At 48.4% G+C, this 20,754-nt stretch overlaps 1 protein-coding gene across 2 annotated transcripts in view; it reads right to left on the bottom strand.

The window, feature by feature from the left end:
* Positions 1-20,754, bottom strand: part of LOC128721649 (nephrin) — a 57,936-nt gene that overhangs the window by 12,521 nt on the left and 24,661 nt on the right. For both annotated transcript variants that reach the window (XM_053815422.1, XM_053815423.1), the window contains exons 2-9: positions 18,321-18,356; positions 14,507-14,857; positions 14,073-14,183; positions 10,435-10,647; positions 10,069-10,238; positions 9,878-10,013; positions 7,265-7,401; positions 3,475-3,613 (exon numbers count right to left, since the gene is read on the bottom strand). In XM_053815422.1, the coding sequence (XP_053671397.1) occupies positions 3,475-3,613; positions 7,265-7,401; positions 9,878-10,013; positions 10,069-10,238; positions 10,435-10,647; positions 14,073-14,183; positions 14,507-14,857; positions 18,321-18,356 (1,293 nt within the window). The remainder of the gene's footprint in view (positions 1-3,474; positions 3,614-7,264; positions 7,402-9,877; positions 10,014-10,068; positions 10,239-10,434; positions 10,648-14,072; positions 14,184-14,506; positions 14,858-18,320; positions 18,357-20,754) is intronic.

The following is a 20,754-nucleotide window of genomic DNA, read 5'->3' as shown; positions in this document are numbered from 1 at the left end:
TTAAATGGTATATCTCTTCAAACGCATAAAGCAGAATCCCAGCAGAATCGGCGGCTACCGCGTGAAGTGAAAGAAACCACCGCACGACGAACGTATCAGGAACGGTACACAACCCACGCAATTCGGTACCGTGTGCGAGGGAGCAATGCTTGAAATGTTGGGCAACCATTTTGTCGTTGCCTCAGGCTTCGTCGCAACAATGCGCTGTGAACTCACGAAACTCACCCGAACTTCTGAACCGTGTCGTTCGGGCGAAAAAGGGTTGCGTCGGCGGTGGGCCGGAGAAAAATCCTTTCACAAATATTTTAAAGGTTGCGCTCGGTGGAGCTCTCGCAGCGCTGCCGGGTTGGGAGAAATTCTTATGCCCCACATTTCGTGCTTACCGGTTCCAAGGAATTGTTTAAACATGTCGAAACAAAAACAAAACAAACTCGGCGTCTCTTTATTTCAGTACCAGCTCGCTGGGGTCTCCGGTTTTTGCCGTTTCCGTGCTGAGCTTGTCGTGGGGAGATTATTTCCGTTCGACGGTTCTCCGAGTGGGACGCATTGATGCTGTACACCCAGCCAGTAACGACCCAGCAAGAACGTGGGTGTGTAAGGTACGGAAAACTAGCCCCGAAGCACAACGAGACTGCGACGAAACGATCCTTTTGGGCTGGGGTGACGGTTGAACCACCCGGTGAAGCTACTCCACATTCCGGCCAGTGGAATCCTGCCCGAACCCCGGTTCATTCATTATTCACAGATTTTAATTCCATTGCTTTCACCAAGGGTTCCTCTCAAGGCTTCAAAGTGGCTCCAAATCTGGGAGCACGTTTTTATCCCCCACCCGAGACTAATTCAACCGATCACGACGGTAGGACGTGTGGTGTCCTGCGAGGTGAAACGTTTGCGCCCGCCAGCACCGTTTAAAGCGAGTACGGAGGTCAACATATCAACCATTTATACGCCTCCGATGGCGCACTGAGTGTGTGTGTGTTCGGGCGAAGTGTTTATGAGATGTATAAGGCAAGATTTGAGTAGCCCCTTTTATTTTTTTGCGTTGCGGTTGGCTTGGCCCGTCGGTCTCGTAGGTATATTGAATCGAGCTTTACTATGCCGTCCGGTGGCATCTGCGCGACCCAGCAAGCAGAATGTTGTGTGTATTTTTGTGTGCAATGCGGAATGCCGTCTCACTCGGATGGGATGCGAAGCAATACCGACCGAAAACACACATCCCCACATAAGTCGCCAGCCGACTACGATGGGTACGATGTCTGCAAAACGGCTCGCGATGCTGGGTTCCGACCGGGAGAAAGAAACTAAAAAAAAAAGAATTGTCCCCTAACGGAAATATTATCTTCTTCACCCTCCATTGACGGTGGATAGGATGAACTGCCTGCGGACAAAGCCTAGCCCTGGGAGCCCCCATCCGTAACCGGACCGAGCAGGAAGGGACTAACGAATAAGCAACTAAGTGCCGAGTGACTGTAGACGAACGGCAGCAAGGACGATGACGACGGCGGCGAAGGTCCTTACGGAAGCTCCCGACGATACTGGCGGAACTTGTCTTGATTATCGCCGGCGGGAATTTGCCTCACCGGTTTGTTTGCCTTCGCCGTTCCTGCGTCGGCTTGGTTCCGGCGGCTTCGCAGCCATTTCGAGCTTGATTCACGGCAATGGGCAGTGTCGGTGTTTTTTCCTCCGGCTCAGCCAGAGAAGTAGAGCCCCATTCGCTTTTTCCTGGGTGTTTTCCTAGTGCTTCCGCCATCGGCCACGACGAGCTGTGACCATTTCGCTGATATGTTACTGATAGCACATGAAAAGCAAGACGCCAGCGTCAAGTTGCGCAGCAGTCCCTTGCTCTCGCCCTTCGCAGTGTTCGATGATTATCGTTTGTTATGCTTTATGCTGGCTTTCAGTTTATTCAATTATCCCGACGATGTGTGCAATGTGTTTCAGCGTTCGCCGCCGGCAACGATGCCGGCCCGAATGCAGCTGGATTATTGGCAATGGGCGAGCGCGTTAGATGATTGATCAAACAGAAAACCCGACAAATCTGTTGTGCGTGATAAAAATAAGATTTATTAGTGTTCGGTTTTTGGCAAGCGCTTTTGGGCGAAAGCATCGAAAAAGAACGATTGTTAAGGTACATCACGCGGTAGCTGTGGCGTAATATACATTGCTTATCTCGCTGAAACACGCTGAAACGCCCTGCTAAAGGGCTTGTGTTTATGTTTATGCCCGAGCTTGTGGTATTTATTTAGAAGACCCTTGATTTCGGGCAAACAAACATGTACGGACGGATGGAGCGGACGCTCGGATAGGCACCTGGATAGGCGTTTCTTTTGCCTAACAACGATATGGAGATGTTTTTTCTCTTCAACTTCAACTCGCACCATATTCCACTGCGTGCGATAGCTTTCCAGCTCTACGACTCGTTTTCTGAAACTAATAAGCTCTTCCGAGCTACCGAGCCCACACCACGGGCCATTCCGAGCCGACGAAGGAACGAGATCACAGGACCTTCAGGACCGGGGGACCTGTTATCATGAATCAATTATGTATTTTGTTGCCTCCGCGAGAGGCTCCATTCCCCCCCCCCCCACACCGCGTTCGTTGGTTGACGATGGAGGCACAATTTACATTTAAATAGGCTCCAATTATTGAAGCACCAGCCGGTCTCACTCGCTCACTATCCCTGCCATGACGCGCCATGGGAAACGCGCATGTTTAACGATTTTCTTTTCCACTCGCGCCCGGCCCGTAGCCGGCCATCTTTGGGCTCTCGACCGGTTCGGTCCGAGGTTATCGAGCATCGAACATTTTACGGGCGGTTTTTTTTTTTTTATTTTTACGGCCAGTACGCTTATCCTCCCACGCCCGCACCGACACGGATCACTCTCACGGGGGTACGAGCCCGAACGACGGGACCTGGGACGTTAAATTTTCATGGATTTTCAATTATGGTAATGGTTTTGCTGGGGTGGAGCAAAAATACGACCAACACAATTAAGATGAGTCAGATGGTAATGAGAGATTGCAGGTGTTTTCGGTCGTGTGGAAGGATGTGGCCACCCGGCGGCAACATGGTGCTGGTCAAACAGTTTGTCTTAAATGTATCACAAGTTATAGCAACTAATTTCCCGCTGCTTGAGGAGGGCAGGTAGAAATAAAAAAAACCGAGAAAATGAATACGTAATTCAATTTACGGCCCCGGCGGCTCTTGTAAATATGGTTTTGGAGCAAATTTGCATACCGAATGAAACGTCTTACCAAAGAGCGCCGAGTCACACGAACTGTGCCGCATGCTGCGAGGCTCAATGGGCTCAGCCCATTTTATTTTTCATGGCAGGGCATATTTTCGCTCCCGTAACTTAACGCGCACGTATCAGTTTCCAACTGCTGGTGCCGTGCGACTGTGCCTGGCACTCATTAAAATGTCGTTGCCACGTGTTTATCTCGCTACCGACACCGCCCGTGAACTATACTTACACTGTATTTTGAGCGTTAAAGATGAACTGCGCGTTTCACCTTCCGTGTTTGATGCGGCACAGGCGTACGAACCGGCGCTTTCCCGCTCCAGCTGCGTCAAGTACAAGGTTTCTCCATTTTCTCCGGACATTCTCATGTTCTGCGTTGGGAAAGGAAGAAAGCACAGAGAGAAGAAGAAGAAAAAATGAACATAATCAAGTGTGTGCGGGTGGAAATGGGTTCGAAGGTACGAATGAGGCTCCACGGTTGCGCCACTGAAGCGTGGGAATACGGATGTACTTGGTCGATGGTCGTGCGAAAAGCACTCGACAAAACTCGGAAGCCCTTTCGCGCAAGGACGTGTCGGTGCGCAACCAAGTGACAGCGGGATTGCGGGAACAAGCACATCATTAGCGCCTTGATCCCACCGGAACAGCGAGAGTACTCGCTTTTCCCTTTTTGGGCACCGACAAGAGCGACGACGACAACTCCAATCGATCGAGCCCCCCCCGCTCGCTTGGTTGGCTGGCTAATGATAGATCTCGTTGCGGCGATAGATGAACATTTGTTACAAATCTTTAGCTGCCATGTTTGGATGAAAATGCGCTTGTTCGTTTCCCTGCGCTCAGTGCGAGTTTCGATAACGCGTCACCCGACCCGAGCCATCAAACCAAACCACCATTAGGGCGTGAGCCACGAGAGCCTGGAGGGATCCTTTCGGTTGTGGGTTGGCAATGGTCAGCGTGTGAGAAAGGTAAAAAATCGAGCTATAATTGAACTGTCACGCTCATGTGTTACAACAACCCAACGATCCCGATTGCACACCATGGTGCTATTGATTTTTTGATCCGACGTCGGGGTCTCCCCATCATCGATCAAATGTACTGGCAGCGGTTTGAGCAATGCACTTTCAACGAACGCTGTTAAATTCGCTGAAGCAAAAGTTGCAGTCACACAGTAGGCAGTGGATGCTTAGCGAGGTGTTGGTTGACGCAATCTAGCGTACAAATCATGACAGCTAGTGATTGCCGACGGCAGAAATCAATACAATAGTCAAACAAACCTACTATGCCTTCAATTGTGCGACTAGCGAAACATCGAACATCGCCATCAGACTCAAACAAAAAAGCACGAGCACGAGCCACAATCATTGACCAAAGTGGCAGTAATCGCGTTTGCGTTAATTGGCAAACTTGAAACCCAAACCGAACCCGCCGTCGGTGTACTGCCGGTAACGCTCCGTAACGCGAAAGATGACCGCAACTTTAGCGACGCTCGTTTGCACCGAACTTTTTGCGCGTAGGTCAAAGTGGAATCGATTCGGCAGGGAGCGCCACGCGTCACGAGTAAAGTTAGCCTCCTAGTCGTACCTCGGTCGGCTAAATTGAAAGGAAACAAGCAAACTTTACATCACTTCACCGCCATCACTCGCCCGAGAAGCAGCTAATAACGATTCCTTTGACATTGAGCACGAACAATTTGGGTGATTGTTGGGTGGGCTGCGATTGGAAATGGATCCCGGTGGTGGGTAGGTGACCGAAAAGGATGAAACCGACAGCAGGGACATCCTGCCATCGTAGGGGAAATTAATTAGTTTTATCTTTCCAACCATCGAATCGTCTGCCTGCCCCTTTTTGCCGAGCGGTCGACGGTGACGACGGTTTCGGGTGGGTGTGTGGGTGTGCGTGTGGAAAAACGGAAACGTGGGTGGTTAGGGATTGTGTCGTTGCTGGTGGAAAATACCATTCGAATGGCGCTAGGGATGGAAGCCCAAGTGCCGATTGGTTCGCAATCTTCGCATCCAATGAAAATCGCACGCATTCGATGGTCGATGGGAGTGCGGGTCACGATGGAATGGAAAGCGACGCGGTGACGTATCCTTTTCGCAGGATTCAGATATCGAGCACGGTAGACAGACGCTTTGTTGGACAAAATCAGGACGCCATCTTGTGGCAGGCTGGAGATCCTCCACGCGAATGTCATCGGAAAATAAGGCCTGTCATCTGTGAGGGGTTAACTTTTCGAATTTTCTTTTGTTACCACCCCTGCCACGCTGAAGAAGATTCCACCCTACGGGTGTGTTTTCCCCGGGCAAGCTTTCTCTGTTCTCGAGCTGAGCCGAACGTTGCGCAGCACAACTCGGTTGATCTGCGGCAACCGTCTTGTTCGGCGCCATATCAGTGTCACTTGCAGGAGATTCCGTGGAATTTTCCGATGCTGCTAGAACTCGAGCTTTTCAGCCCCAGCAGAACGTGCCACGGATACGAGGCCATGCAAGCCGTTTGAGCCAGGTCAACAGCCAGCAAATCCATGTTCGTGCCAGCGCTGTACCCCGGCAGCATTAGTCTCCCGGACACCGAGAAAGAGAGACAGAAGCGAGCTGGCATGGTGATAATTAAATTGAGCTTGGCCATCGTCAAACCCCGGGGATCGTTCCTCTCGGGGTAGCTCGAGGTTGTGGTCCCACCGTAACCATAAGCTTCTCTTACGGTGCCATCCATCACGGGTGCAATGTTCTGTGGCAGCAGCTGCTTCTTTTAAAGACGTGATGCCGTTATCGTGTGGCGATCGTCTGCAATAACTCCAAAAGCATCGCTTCATCTTTATGCACTCTCGCCGTTGAATGGCGTCGTTTCTGTCCCGGCGAGCCGCTGGCTGGTGTGAGTCCTATTGGTGGTATCGTTCAGCTTTAACGGCAGAACGCCAGCTGGGAAGCCTTAGATTGAAGCTTGATTTTCTCATCCGCCATTCTCTGACCGAGCTAACCTTAGCATGGGGCGAAACGCGAGGGCTGGAAAGGAAAACAAAATCAAGCTTCACATCGAAACGGCACTTTTAGCGTATCAGCGTAGAGCTCGCTGGCGTGAGCGGGCCACTATTTATACAAATTGAATTATGACCGGCATCTCTTTAATTGGATTTATACACCTTACTCCGTGCGACCTGCTTGGCTACTGTCTGGTTAATTAAGCCATCCGGAGCTGTGTGAATAAAAATGCAGCCAAACCGACTTGCCATCGATCAGGCACGATAAGGCGATTGAGTACCGACAGCCAGCCCCCATCGGAGGCGATTTCGTTCGACCCAATGCGAAACACCGACCGGAAGTATGAGCCTCGAGGGCATGAGCGAAAGGCACCATGGCTCCTTTCGTCAATGACTTGCCGTGACTGCGGTGGTAGTAGTAAAACTAATTATATCTGAAGGATTGGTATGGCTCCGAGGGGCGAAAGATAGTAATAAGATTAATTTGTTTGAAATAAGGGATTAATGATTTAATTACGTGCCGGAAACCCACGGCTCCGGAAACCCGCTCCCGGCGGTCGCATTAGGGCTCTTTCCTGCTTTCCTGCCGAGGTCACCACCGGACGCCGTTAACGGCATCGGTTTGTCCGGGTCGGTTGGGGATCATGAGAAGAATGAAGCCTGACCCTTCATTGGCCGGTCTGTGTGTGAGAGCCGAGCTCCTGTTCGTTCGTTTCCGTCCGTTCACCCAGTGCGCAGTCGTGTTGTCACCGGCAGTGACACTTATGTGGCTTTCGCTTCCGTTCGTATCCTGGCAACGTTTCCGCAGCGATTCTGAAGATTCGCCACCCCACCGTGCGGTAGCGAGTGACCGAGCTAATGAAGGTGCTTGATTTCCCAACGAGAGCATCATATTTTTAAGCCCCGGGTTCTGCCTTTCCTGGAACGTGCTCCGTGACCACCGTGCTGGTGCCGGTGGATGCTAGGATACGAGGATAGCCTTCTACCTCCTCCCCACACGAAGTCACTGAAAAGCGGCACGAGCGGCAAATGCAATAATACTTACGTTTTTGTACCAGGAAAAGGAAGTGACCGGTGGTCTCGCATCCGCCCGGCATTTGAGCGTAACGTTTTCACCCTCGGCGCGCGTTATCACCCGGCTCGGATCCTCGTTGGAGAGATGCACCGACACGACGGGTTCGTCTGGTTATGGTTGCGCGCATGAGAGAGAGAGAGGGAGAAAGAGAGAGAGTGACAGAAAGAGAATAAGCAATAGAAACAATGCAGTGAAAAGTTAATTTTAATTCGCACAATCGTGCGGTACGGATGATACTCGATCCCGTCGGCGGACCCCGTCGGATGCTTTCGCGCCCAAGGACATTCGGCGTTGGCGTCCATTTTGCCGGCTCGTTTGCCCTTGGCTCTAACGGCCCCCCGGTCGGTTGGCAATCAACTTCTAGTTGCTGGTTTCATTTAGCGAAACCGTTTTCCGTCCCGTCCGGGGCACCATTAGGGAAACTATAAAATTGAATTTATCGTTCCATTGCACACGCCCCATTCGTCAGATGATTAAAGGACACGTGGCCAGCTCCTAGCTCGCGCTGGGACGCGGACGCAAAGTTGATCCTCTCTAGGCTTCCGGGTTGATTCCTCTCTAGGCTCTAGTGCGCTGGCAATGCGCGTTCGGATGCGCGTGCGAACGGAGCGAGGGCGTATAAATGGGAAAATAATTCCACGTTGATAGTGCTCGAGCTCGCGGTGACACACGGTTAGTTGTGACAGGTTTTACCACGTACCGGTCGAACCATGGCGAACACGATGATTGAGTCGAACTGCATCGAGCCCGATGCCGGGTCAAAGGTGGAACTTTTTCCCGCCAAGGTGTTGGAAACAAGCTAAGCCAAAGTCACGGGGTTAGTTGGTGTTGTTTCGCTATTGAAGTTGTTTACGGCACAACGCGTGTTCTGGCAAACGTTGAAAACACCACTCAGATATCAATGTGCGGCTGCAGTAGTAACCAAAAAAAAAACGAAAACTCGCAAAGCTCCATTAAGCGCAGTGTGGCATCATCCTGCATTTGGAAGCTGTTTAAAACATGACGTCATTGGGAAAGGGATTAGTTCCTCACCACAAGCTGGACCCCGTGCACGACCCAAATTGCACCAGTCATTGTGCCTCGACAGGTCAGACACTGCGTACGCTTTATCCTGCTAAACCTTACATCACGCTGGCCAGTGCACGTTCCATCCACAACCCTCGAAAGCCCACAGGCATCACAGGACCAACAGACCAACCACAAAGCGGTGCGGCTCGGTCCCACTGGAGTGCAAGGGGCGCCGAAAATGTACCGAAAATAATTAACTACTTCCACACGGTGGACGGCATTTTATGGGCGAATGAATGAGCCACCGAAAATAGAAACGGCGTGTGGCGTAAAATATTGATATGCCGTCCACGCCCATGCCCACTGGGCGCGCAAAAGTGGGTGGTCAGCTTCACTCTGATGGCTTTAGCGCCACTGGAGATCGTGTTATTGCCGATAATGATGATAAGCACCCGCCGGTTTTGGTGTGGGCATTTTATCGGGCCACGTAATAGAAAGCGGACGGAAATACGACCGAAATCGGCTGATGGGTCGAGGAGGCGTGAATGGAGAAGCGCCCGTTTATCGGGCGTTAAATAAACTACATTCGAAGTTGCGGGCACATTCTGACCCGAAACCGCAATAGCCGTCCGGACGCGCGGTGGAAGTAAATTTCATTACGTTCAGTTTAGCCTTAAACGCTTTTAATTACGGTCGTACGCGCGCGCGCGCGCGCGGGAAATTCAATAAAATCGAATTTTAATTATTTTATTGCACCACGTGCCGGGTTGCGTAAGCCCCTTTCACTGGTCGCGCATGGTCGCGCATAGTGCCAAATTCACGACATGATTAAAGCTCATCAGCCCGATCGGTTGATGCATCGGTATCAGCTCGCCGCTCGCGCTCGTAAATCAATGTGCAACCGCAGAAGGTCAAAGCAAAAACCATTAGCTTTCGCGCCGTGTTCAACCAGCACTGCGTCACGGTTCCGGCGAAAATGCGCCCGCCATTATCCCGTGTCGGTCTCGCTCGCACCACCACGCCGGAAATGGACGGCCATTTCTTCGGTTTGTGCTGAGTTGCAATAATGGGCGGTCGTAAGTCACTGTGCAGGCGCCCGCGGCATCCACGAGGTGGCTTCGTCTTCTTGTGCCCCGTTGGACGCGGCAAACGTCATACGGCTGCTGCATTCCGGGCTGAGTGATAAATCGTAACATGCACTATTTTTCATCCGTAACCGAGCGGCACATTGTCGCGTGTGCAGCCCGCGGCATGTCCCGGAAAGCGCATCCTCCGGACGGCCAGGCGTATGTTGCTTTGAATGATTAGTTAGCGAAAGCTCGGTGCTGCGACTCGTTGTGGACGGAGAAAAGCACGCTCTCGAAAGGGCGCCTGAGTGTCGGAAAATGGAAGACCAAACACAACAGGAACAACAACAAAAAAGAAAACACCACCACAACACTTCTCACGCTAACGCACGTCGCATAAATAACGGCACCGCGGGTCGGTATTTACGGAAGTCGTTAAAGATTTCATCACCTCGCGAAATTTATGCTCGCTCTCAAAAACGACCGATCGGCCACCAACCATACTTACATGCAACGCTTATGATGCGCTTGTCCTCGAGAGTGCCGCCCGAAAACCACGCATTGGAAGCCCGGCACGCCAGCTCGGCCCCATCGTTTTCCGCCGTCACGCGAAGGGTCAGTATGCTGGAGGTCAGATTGGAATCCTGGAACCGGGCGGGAATTAGCGAACGAACGGGCTTTCGGCCATCGGCTACTTACGTTGCTGTCCGTGTGCACGGTGATGTCGGCGCTACGCAGCGGTTCGCCATCGAGCAGCCACACGATTTTGGCCGCCGGAAAGGAACCCCACGCCTCGCATCTAATTGGAATCGGGCGACCCGCTGTCAGCAGCTCGTTCGGGGAAATGATTTTCACTCGTAACGGTTTCACTGCGCGTGGGAGAGAGAAAGAGACAGAGCGAGAGCGAGTGAGAATGTGTGGAAGAAAGTGAAAATGGAGAAATACCGGGACAAGTCGCTTTAGGCATCATGCTTCATTTGCCTATCGATTTGCCGGTGTGGTCGCTTCCGGGCGCAACGAGGACAATGGTTTCCTTCCGCAACACAGGGAAAGTATACTACTTACGGTGTACTTGGATGGAGACCTCCTTCGACACGGCCGGGACGAGCTTGGAGCCGGCTGCACGGCACTGCAGTTTCGAGCCGAAAAAGTCCCTCGAGACGGTACTGATGAATAGTTGATTAACCATGGCTGAGGTGCCCTCGACGGCGGATGGATGGCTGGTGCTGGAAATTTCTACGCCATCTCGCCACCACGTGACCCGCGGCGGGGGACGTCCTGAAATGCGACCAGGAAAGGCGACATTATTTATTCAAATTGTTTGATTCCATTATGCATCGGGTGCTGTAGGCGAGCGTAGCCTCCTGTAAGTTTCCCAAGCGTCTGGCGCTGACTCGTGACTAGGCTTCTTTTCTTCCATCGTTGCTCGGGAAAACACACGAACGAAAATCAGGAAACAGTGAGCCAACGGGGAGGTACGATACAATCTCGATACACTTTTGCAACATTTTAATAGGCTCAAATCACGTTGCAGAGCAGCAGGTTTTGCGCATGCACACGATTGGACTGTCGTTGCAGCTGCAGATCAATAATCAAGCTGCAGAAGCTAATGCGTTTCATTTCAACTAACATCATCGCCTACTCGGTTACTGCATGCGGTCTTCTAAAGTTCTCTGAAAAATTTCACCCATCCACCTACAGATGCCTTTCATCGCACGCCCCGAAGCCCTTTTTGCTACGTGTTAGGAGTTTTGTTGTTGTTGCGCTGCTTCCTGCATCCGGGCTTCCTGCCCAATGGGCTAGAACCGGAAGCGCGCCACGTGCCGTTTTGTGACGCCCGTGCGGCCATGAATATAAAGTGTTTTTCGCACATATACCCAGCATTCCGTCATGCAGCCGTCTTGGTGAGACGCCTTCGCAATTTCTGCTCAAAAATAGTTCCCACCCCCGCGACGGAAATCGGATGTTTTGCCTCCCACTTCCGGCCTCGTTTCGTTTTCGTCCGTCTCACCGGGTATGGGAGCGTGCGCGAGCGCGCAGCTAAATAAATAATAAGCCTATTTACAGGGCCGCGTGGTAGTGGCAATAAAAAAAACAACCCCCCCCCCCCCCCCCCACAATGATGAGGAAAACTTAGAGCGAATAAGTTCGTACATCCAGTTTTTCCGACCGGTCCACAACATCAAGCAGCAGATCCACTGCAGTGGGAACCGGATGGGCGTTGGTAGGCCTTTTTCGCTGGCAGGAATCTGCGCAACCAGCGCAACGAACAATTTAGTGGCCCGCGTCCGGATTGTGGCTGTGTGTGCGACGACGAAGACAGGCGACATGGCATTCGTACTTTTCCTGCAGCATGAAGCCGACGAAACGACGCTTTTATGATGCACCCTTCGATGGTGGCAACAATTTCGGGTAACATCCTTTGCGCCGCAGTCATCATTCCGGCGTAGATTAGGAGTGGGCACTTTTAGTTTGAGCCGAGCAGCCGAACAGCCGAGCCGAAACGCATCCCGCGCCCGGTTGGGGCACTCAGTGGGCTATCAAATGCTTTGAAACTAAATGGGAAACGCAACAAAAAAAAACGGAACGCACTCGAACAAGAAAGTGAGCACGTTTAAGACCGCGACTTTCGAGTGAGCCGTGCCCTCCTCCAATCGTTTTAGAGCTGCAGCAGCGACGTTAAAACGTAATTGGATTTGTTTTGCGGCCCGCGAAATGGGGAATTGTTTCACATAAATCCAATCTCGTGCAAAGTTTTAAGCGAAAATTAGCTCCTCATGTGGAGTCAGTGCTTATCACAGGCCGAGGGCCGTTGAATTAGTTTGAAAATTTGTTAACACAGAGCGATTGGTAATTACCCCTATTTAGGCATGACTATGCTTTGCTGAATACGAAAGAGATTTAAAATAAAACCTTTTGCCAACTAAAAGTATCAAATGGTTTCTTTTTTTTTCATTATTTTACATCCCATGGCAAACGGCACGTTAACCGTGTTTGGATTGCGTTCCTTCCGGAAGAAATCATTATCGCAAACATTCGACCGGACGCCCACGCCCATGGCGAAACATTTTAATCCTTCCACCTCGTACGGACGATAAACGGATTGAACAATCGAATGACGAACGCTGCACCGCGCCCCGAGGAGGTGGACGAGGCCACCGTGTCCGTAAGCGCTCCGCGAACCTTGAAAAGCGATTGCTTACACTCCGGTTGCCGTAAACGAAAGGATTTTCTTTGCACCAATCCACGGGCCGAATTCGAATGCAAACAGTTTACTTTCGATCAACGCGCCGGCTGGCTGGCACCAAAGTGCCTTCCGGCACTGGATCGGTAATGCTTTGTTACTTTTTACGAGCGCCCACGCCATGGCCCGGCTCGCTTCGGTTTCGCTATCAGCGCTATCATCGCCATTGCGCCATCATCGCATCGGCATTGGCGCGGATTGCCGAAAGGAAGCCCGTTACGGAAATTTATTTATTTTTATTTTACTTTGCTTTCCCCACCGACCGGTGGCCGGGTGAACTTTCGATGGCGAAAAGCAGCCCACTTTCCGGTCGTCAGCTGCCATAAAATAGTGAAAAATCCTATCACCACCACCAACGCGGAACCAGCGAACTAGTGTGGTTTCCCGTTCGAACAGCAAGTAGCAATCGGCGAAGCTTACCAGGGGCCGAATGAGTACGAACCACCGAGCAACCGAGGGCCAATTGTTGACAGGCTCTTCGCTCGCGCTCGGTTCAAGGATCCTTGCGATGTTCCGAGCGTTTCGCCGTTCACCGTCTGCCAGCATTGAACATTGCCCCTTTTGGTCTCTGGAGGGCTTGCGATCAAACCGTGGCTCGGATTTCGTGATGTGTACTTTGGAAATCTGACTCCGGTTCTCCCCGGGGCGAACCGAACTGGGCCGGTGAACTGAAAGGCTGCACCGGGTCAGGCTGGGCCGTGAGTTAAATTGACTTTTTTTTTGTCCCACATGCGGGGATCCTCGCAGCACATACTGTTCTGGGTGGTTAAACGGATGTGATGTGAGAAAAAATAGAGCTACCAGCATAACAAACAGCTGAGCTCGGCTAGAAGCAAACACCTATGTTTTACGCCCAGTGGAGTTGAACTTTTTTTTTGCCTTTTAATTCTTCAAACAGCTGCGAATCGATATGCATCTCTACAGGATTGATGGAAGATGGAAGAGCTTTCATATGATCGGAATTTTTGATTTGCAGTAAAAACGTATGTAAACGCTGCAAACGAATCTCAATGCCAGTGTTTTTATCGTCGCGAATATAATTGAGTCACTTGCAAGCAGTTCATACACGAGAAACAAGAGGTGCATACAATTACCACCCAAGCTAGTGGAATTCTATTAGGCGTTGATTATTGATCGTTCAATACGTTGTTTTATTTACGACAGGCCGATGGATGGATTTAAAAAGTCAAATTTTCGAGGGCAAATTTATCACCATCAAAAAGTCTCAAGGATAAAACGGGCACAAGTAGATGCAGGGTAAGCTAAAACCTGTGCTCAGCTTTGGCTCGTTTTGCCTCGTGACAATCAATAGCCAAACAACAGCCATCGGCGTGTGATATACGATGATTTGATTCATAAGTTCGCTGCGCACTCGAACGGCAACTGCGTGACGTTTCGATGGTTCGATGTTTCGTAGCATAAATATTCATCGGGGAAGTTTTAGAATGCCGCTACTTACCGCCGGATACTTGGCAGGAAAGAAAAAGCTCGTGTCCCTCTCGAAACGGTCCAGCGACGGTTGAAATCTCCTTACCCTGCGCGTCGAATATCCGTGGTTCTTCAGGTGGAACTGTGTGAAAACACGAGACATTAGTCAGGAACGAGAGAAACCAGAGAGAGAGAGAAAAGCGTCCCATCGATTGAAGGATGTCGATGGCTTCATCATGTTTCAAAGCAAGCCAAACCTGTGCGCAAGTGGCGAATGCGAAGAGCCAGAGCCACCCGTTGGCTAGAAATATTAGCCGAGAATTTGCGAGCTGGAAATTTTCCCTCCTAACAAGCTTTTCCAGAAACGAGGCGTGTAATTTAGAAACCGTCATCGCATTCCGCCTTCCAACGACCTGTCGCGGTGAATGGCACGCTTTCAAACACTTAAAATCGAAGGCATCTTACCGGCTAGCGTCAAATTGACTCGGTAGTTTCGCGTGGGTGAGTTGAAGTAGTCCACCCGGCACCGGTAGACGCCCCCGTCGGATGTTTTGATGTTGCGAATCTGCAGGCGGGCCTCCTTTGGCGTCGCTCCGACGGAGAAAAACAACCGCTGACCCAGATCGTTCGCGATGGTGGAGTGCTGGGCGGCCGAGATCGGTACGCCGCTGCGCGAGTCCAAGCTGTACAGCGGAATTCCGGTGGAATCCTTGAACCACAGGACCAACTTGACGCCGTCCTGCGCCGCCGGTGCCGTGATGTCGCACGGTAGCTCCGCATCGTGATCTATCGCAGCCCATACAATGCGTGCTGGAACTGCAGGGAAACCATGGTGGGTGAGAGCAGATCGATGCAAAGTCGGATGAGAAACAGACCGGTGAAAAAGTGACACAAGACAGGAAAACAGAAGCTACAGGATGAATAAAAAACATCAATTGCTACACGCCACTGCATGCAACAGAAGCATTCGAGGGTGAGGTAGAAAAATGGGCAACAACAAAAAAAAAACACACATAGAATGCATGACAGAGAAAAGCGGAAGTACCGGAATGCATGAATGGAACTACGCAGCGGTAACGAGAGATGCGAGCGACTTTAGAATCAATCCGATTATGCGGCCAACATTGTTGGTCAAGTCAAATGGTATCTGGTTTCCATGCTGCATTCAATTGCTTGCTAATGTATGGAATGCGCGAATCAATAAAGTGGTTTCAATTTTCCGTTCAATATAACAGTGATTCTTTGTAAAAAAATTAATATATAAAAAGCTTGTTGAACTGAATTGAGGGGGTTGGCAATTGCTACGATTACGAGAGATTCAATGGAGCAACTAACAATGTTGGCATTCTAAGGGTAAGGTGTTTGGTTTTGCGCATCGAATTTCAAATGAAAACATATTATAGGTTATGGCGAACGAATTTTGCTACATTATTCTGTGTAACATACCCATGCCTCATTGACATACTCATGCAAACTTGGACGCATTGAAACTTATTAATGCCTTTCACATGGTGACACTTTAAAGATTATTTTTATTATTTGAATAATAATAAATTTTCATTGAAAAATAAACAAACAAGTTTTGTTTTTCAATTCCATCGTATGTGTTGAATGGAACACATTAAGTTAGTTGTTAGTTAAGGGCATGTTTGATGAAGATTTTTTTACAAAAAAACGTACACTTTCAAAGACACAAAATGTATGTTAAAAAAAAGGCTTATGGTTTTAGACTATATTCGATTATCTCTTGACTGTACGATGTTCATCCTCTATAACTGTACTTTACTATCAGCGATGTTTTGTTCGTCAGTTGAAGCCTTTATTCTAGCTGCTGTGTTGGAATGAGGCTCAATAGTACAGTAATTGTATCTCTTTCGTTTCCGATTAGATCCATCCGATCTCCCTCGTGTGATGTACATTCAGCATGAACGGTAATAAATATTATGCCTAACATTATCGAATCCATTGGCGTGGTATTTCAGCTCAGCACAACTAATTCCATCTATCCGCATTCCGATTGCATTAAATATTAATCTCCAGCCAGCTGGCCAGCTTCAGCGTGCAACGTAGCCCACCGTGATTGTAGGGCCGTGTAATCCAACGCAAATGCATTAGTCGTAAGTAGTGCAAGCGTGAACCGAACGCGACCATCACCGCCGCCAGCCGGTCGTACCTTCCGCGCGTGGCAGTGCAATTTTCTGCTGCCACATATCTTACCGAGGGGAAAACCACTAAATAATGCAAATAATTGCAAACGCAGTTACTACATGTGTGATAGCCCATCGCTGCCCATGGAACCAAGCGCGCAAAGGTTCGGCTCACATTATCGTATCAAAACTAAGCCACTTTTCTTCCAACCGAACCACTAGGTCCACCAGTCCAGGTTCAGGTGCGGTTCTCGCCTCACCGAACATCGCCGCATTTCGATGCCGTCGATATGCTCACATGGTTGCCGGGGAGGGAGCCTTCTGCGTAGGCGAGCGTGTTGCGGTCCCTAAGTCCGGTTCATTAATTTTTAATCTCCCTCGTACACCTGTTTTTTGGTGAACCGCTCCGGGGGCCCACATTTCTCTCCAGACCACCGGTGGTTAGTGTAACGCCAATCGTCGTGTTCACAAGCCATGGGTACACACAAACAACGGCCGGTGGGGCGCCACGTGGAGAAAGCACTTTGCTCATTATCCCGAAAGACTCGTAAAAAATAAATCCCAACCGAAGCACGCTGCTGGTGAGCTGGTGGTCGCCCTTGCCGGGCGGGACCGGAGAAGCCCACGGGAGTCGTCCCTCAGCTTCATTTCGGTCGGACTTCCTCTTGAGCTGAAGATGACCGTACAGGTGTGTAAATTGCAAGCGGGACCAAGCCGTGTGTAAAATTGACGGTGAAGCAAGTATAGAATGAGAGGAGAGAGAAAAAAACACACAGGGAAATCCCTACACGAGCCACGAGTACAGGCAAGCGCCGAAAAACGAAAACGAATCGCTGCAACATAAGCGTAAAATTGTTGTTATTTGTCCGGTCGGGAAAATGCTCCGGTCGTGGTTTGCTGCGGCCATTGCTGAAACGGACCCCGGGCCCAGATGCCCCAGCGCACACTAATGCCCACCGGCAAAGGTTGACTTGAGCCGGAGCCGTCAGCGCCTGCACGAACCGTGCCATGTCCTGGGAGGGAGTTAAACTGATGGAAACTCGCCATCCTAAGTACGATGCACGAAAGGACCATCACGTTCGTGTTCCGCAGGGCTGTAAAAAATAATTCTGCAAACGTATGAAGCTTCATGAAAAGGGAAGCGAGCATAAAATCACAGCACTGACAGCATATTGTGGGGACTTATTTTTTTGTTTGTTGTTGAATGGTAAAAAAAAGGATTAGAAGATTATGTAGAGCACACAAGCGGCTCCACTCGGATGGTTGGATGGATGGGAAAAATGGAGCACGGTTTCGACAAAAGCCCCTCACTTACATCTGGTCTGATGTGTGTGCTTTCATGTGTCCGCAACTCTATGGGGGCTGGCGCAATCCACCGGTGGATACATTTTCACAAGTACATTTCGATAAGACGATCAGCGGCTGTTTGCCTAACGGCTTAAGCACAGCTGGTGTGGAAGAGTTTATCCTCTGTTGCATGCCGTTTCATGCGAAGAATCACCACTTCTTGCGCGGGTCATAGAGTTTTTTTTATTTTGCTGTCAACATTACTGACCCGCACGTGGTGTTGGCATGTGCTCTCCAAAACTGAGAGTTTCAAGATCGTGGGTGAAAAATACCATATCAAACGCGTTAAGCAAATTTGCAAGCAATTCAAGAACAATTCGACAGAAATAGCCCCATGCAAATGAGCTGCGATTCGAAGTTAATCTTTAGCTTTAAATAAAGAAATCCTAAAGAGAACATGAACGTTTAAAATAAAACCATTACCATAAACATCGGAAACAGCTTTTCAAAAATTATAACTAATGGTATCCGGTTTAAATTATATATTTAAATTATGCATAGGATGTTGCTCTATTTGTGGACTTTAACAAACAAATTACTCAATCTGCTAGATTTTTTAAGCTAGTTTTTGGAAAGGGAAACGAATCTAACACCATGCTGAACAGACTGTTTCAAACGGTATCAGCTACTTTCGAAGTAAATGGTAAGTATGAGTAGTAGCAATAGATTACTAAAATATTCACCGAATTGAACAACATAGAATGAACCATTGAAAGTATCTAAAACTACTGAACTAAACATAGCTCGACTACATTTGAAAATAATTTCTACAGAGCCGTACGTACTCGTGTCAACCGTGGCGGTAGTTGGTGTAAATTTTCCTGAAATCAAAAACAATTACAGTTCAAATGGTTGATGCTAATATTCTGTCCTGTGTTGTAGACATTTTTGCAAACCCGTTCGACACAACTGAATGCCGTGTGCTGTGTTTATGAGTCATAAGGATTGTAAGATCCATGCAGTAAACTAAGGAACAGATGTAACGTTGGATTCTATTACTGGTGTAGTACGAAAAAAGTAACAAAAACTAAATTCAAATGAAATTTGCTTCAGACTTTCATGAATGTTTATCTGTTCATCACTTTGATTTCATAAGCGTTGTATTATGATTCTACCTTCCCGGAAATCAATATTATTGCAACAAAGACCGGTTGAACGTTGGTGTGTAGCCATAGTCGATAAAAATTTGGTCTCACGCATCGCGCGATATGCAGACCACCCAAGTGTTTCAGTGACATACGCGATCAGAAATCTGTCATTTGATGTTGGCGTTTTTCTCTGGAAATGACAAAACCAAAAATGCTTCACAGGCGGGAAAGGCATTTCAAATATCCATGATTCGCGGAATCCATGTTTCGGTTCGTGTGGTATGTTTGCAATCCGTGATGCGACACTGCATTGTAAACACATGTTTTCGATTTTTTTTTTCATCTCCTCGACGACTTTTCGCTTCAGTCAAAATATCGAAACGCTATGATTTAAAATTGCATTTTTAATTATAAATGAATCAATGTAAGTTACAATTTTAATCACTCAACCATGAAAAAGTGGTAGTTTTAATTTTATTTTTGCAATATTTTGGTTTTTTTTTATGATAGATGTCAATTTTCCATTTTCCTATAATAAACTAACTATGAATGATGAGTTGCAATGTGTCGTATTATATGTTTGTTTAAAAATTCTGCTTCATTATGAACCCAAACAGCGAAAGAGTTCATTAAATAAGCTTACGTATAAGATATGCTTATACACACACACACGTTATCCCCGCTTAAATATTAAGCTGATATTAAACGGTTGAACCGAAATTTAATCTACAAAGTAACCATTAGTTTTCTGGTGAGCGATTGTGTAAAGGTGAAAATGGTTATGTCAAATCGAGGTGATTAGTATGATTAGTAACAAAAGCTGTAATTTGTGGAATGTTAAACACATATTTACAAGTGTGGAAAAAAATTAACTAAAGTAATGTGTTGTAATGGCCATTCATCAAGACGCTGCTACTCGCACGATGACTTACCTGAAAATAAAAAAAAAGTTGTGAATTAGTTGCTAACCTAGAATTCCACATATAAAACAAAACACCCAAATATCCCCATTTTTGGTGTGCCAAGTGTTTGAAATTTTGCAAATTCCTGATAAGTACGCCGAGTGCTCGAGAGGTGCTCGTGGCACCAGCCAAGCAGAAGACTACATCTGCTTCTGGTTAGGGCTGGTGTGAACCAAAAAAAAAATTGTTGGACAAACTGCTGTGCACAAAATTCAATCTAAAATAGCACCCTGCCAGCGACGCTGATTGCGTAGCACGGCAACGATGGTGACAAACGGTGATGTTGGGAGCAGTGGCACGAGCAGCATGAGCAGCATGAGATACGAAAACCATTTGACACTCTGTCGGCACCGGAAACGTACTGTCAACTGGTAGGGAATGGATTTCCATAAAGAACGCGCCCCATGCGGAACACCACGCTGCCATGTGTCGCGCTGTCTCAGTGCAGCAAAAGGGAAATGAATCCATGGCGAACATGGCTCCGTCTCGAACATGCTAGACATATTTATGTGGTTAATAAAGGCGGCCATGATTGGACCCGAGAGTTGGAAAGCGCATGGATGGGATTTTGCAGACAAGCTTTTCTTTTGGCCGGCTTTTCTGCTGCTGCTGCTGCTGCTGATGTAAAGCAGACACAGCTCAAGCGCTTGATTAACGGAGAGAAACGGATTTTACAATTATGGCACCGATCAATTTTAGCTTAGCCGTCCCTATTCTTAACCATTTCATCCGGGCGCTAACAGCTTGGAGAAACATATGAATTAAATTATGCGCTGGTTGTAAAATTCAGTTAGCTCTGCTTCTAGTTTTTTTGTTTAATTTCTTAAATAAAATGGTAGCTAAAACTTGCCTGATGTAGATATGGTATTAACCATGCCTGTATTTCGAGATGCGTGGTGCAAGATCGATGTATAATTTTTAATGGACATTACGTACTAGTATGACGGCTGTATGTTCTGATCTCTTGGTACATATTTATTTCACAATCCATCATGCTTAATTTTTTTCCAAAATAATCCACATTGTTTGTGCAATTTTATTTGACAGAACGTTATGCTAACAACAGAAGTCATTTAAACTTTTCATTCTGACACACGTCCCGTTGCCGTAATTGTCTTATGAATTATCATAACGCTAGCGGTAATGACAAGAAAGAAAGATCTGTAGCA

The sequence above is a fragment of the Anopheles nili genome, chromosome 2 (assembly GCF_943737925.1).
Source record: "Anopheles nili chromosome 2, idAnoNiliSN_F5_01, whole genome shotgun sequence".
In the NCBI taxonomy this organism is placed as follows: Eukaryota; Metazoa; Arthropoda; class Insecta; order Diptera; family Culicidae; genus Anopheles; species Anopheles nili.
The sequence above is the reverse complement of the archived record's forward strand: the minus strand, read 5'-3'. Positions and strand labels throughout refer to the sequence as shown.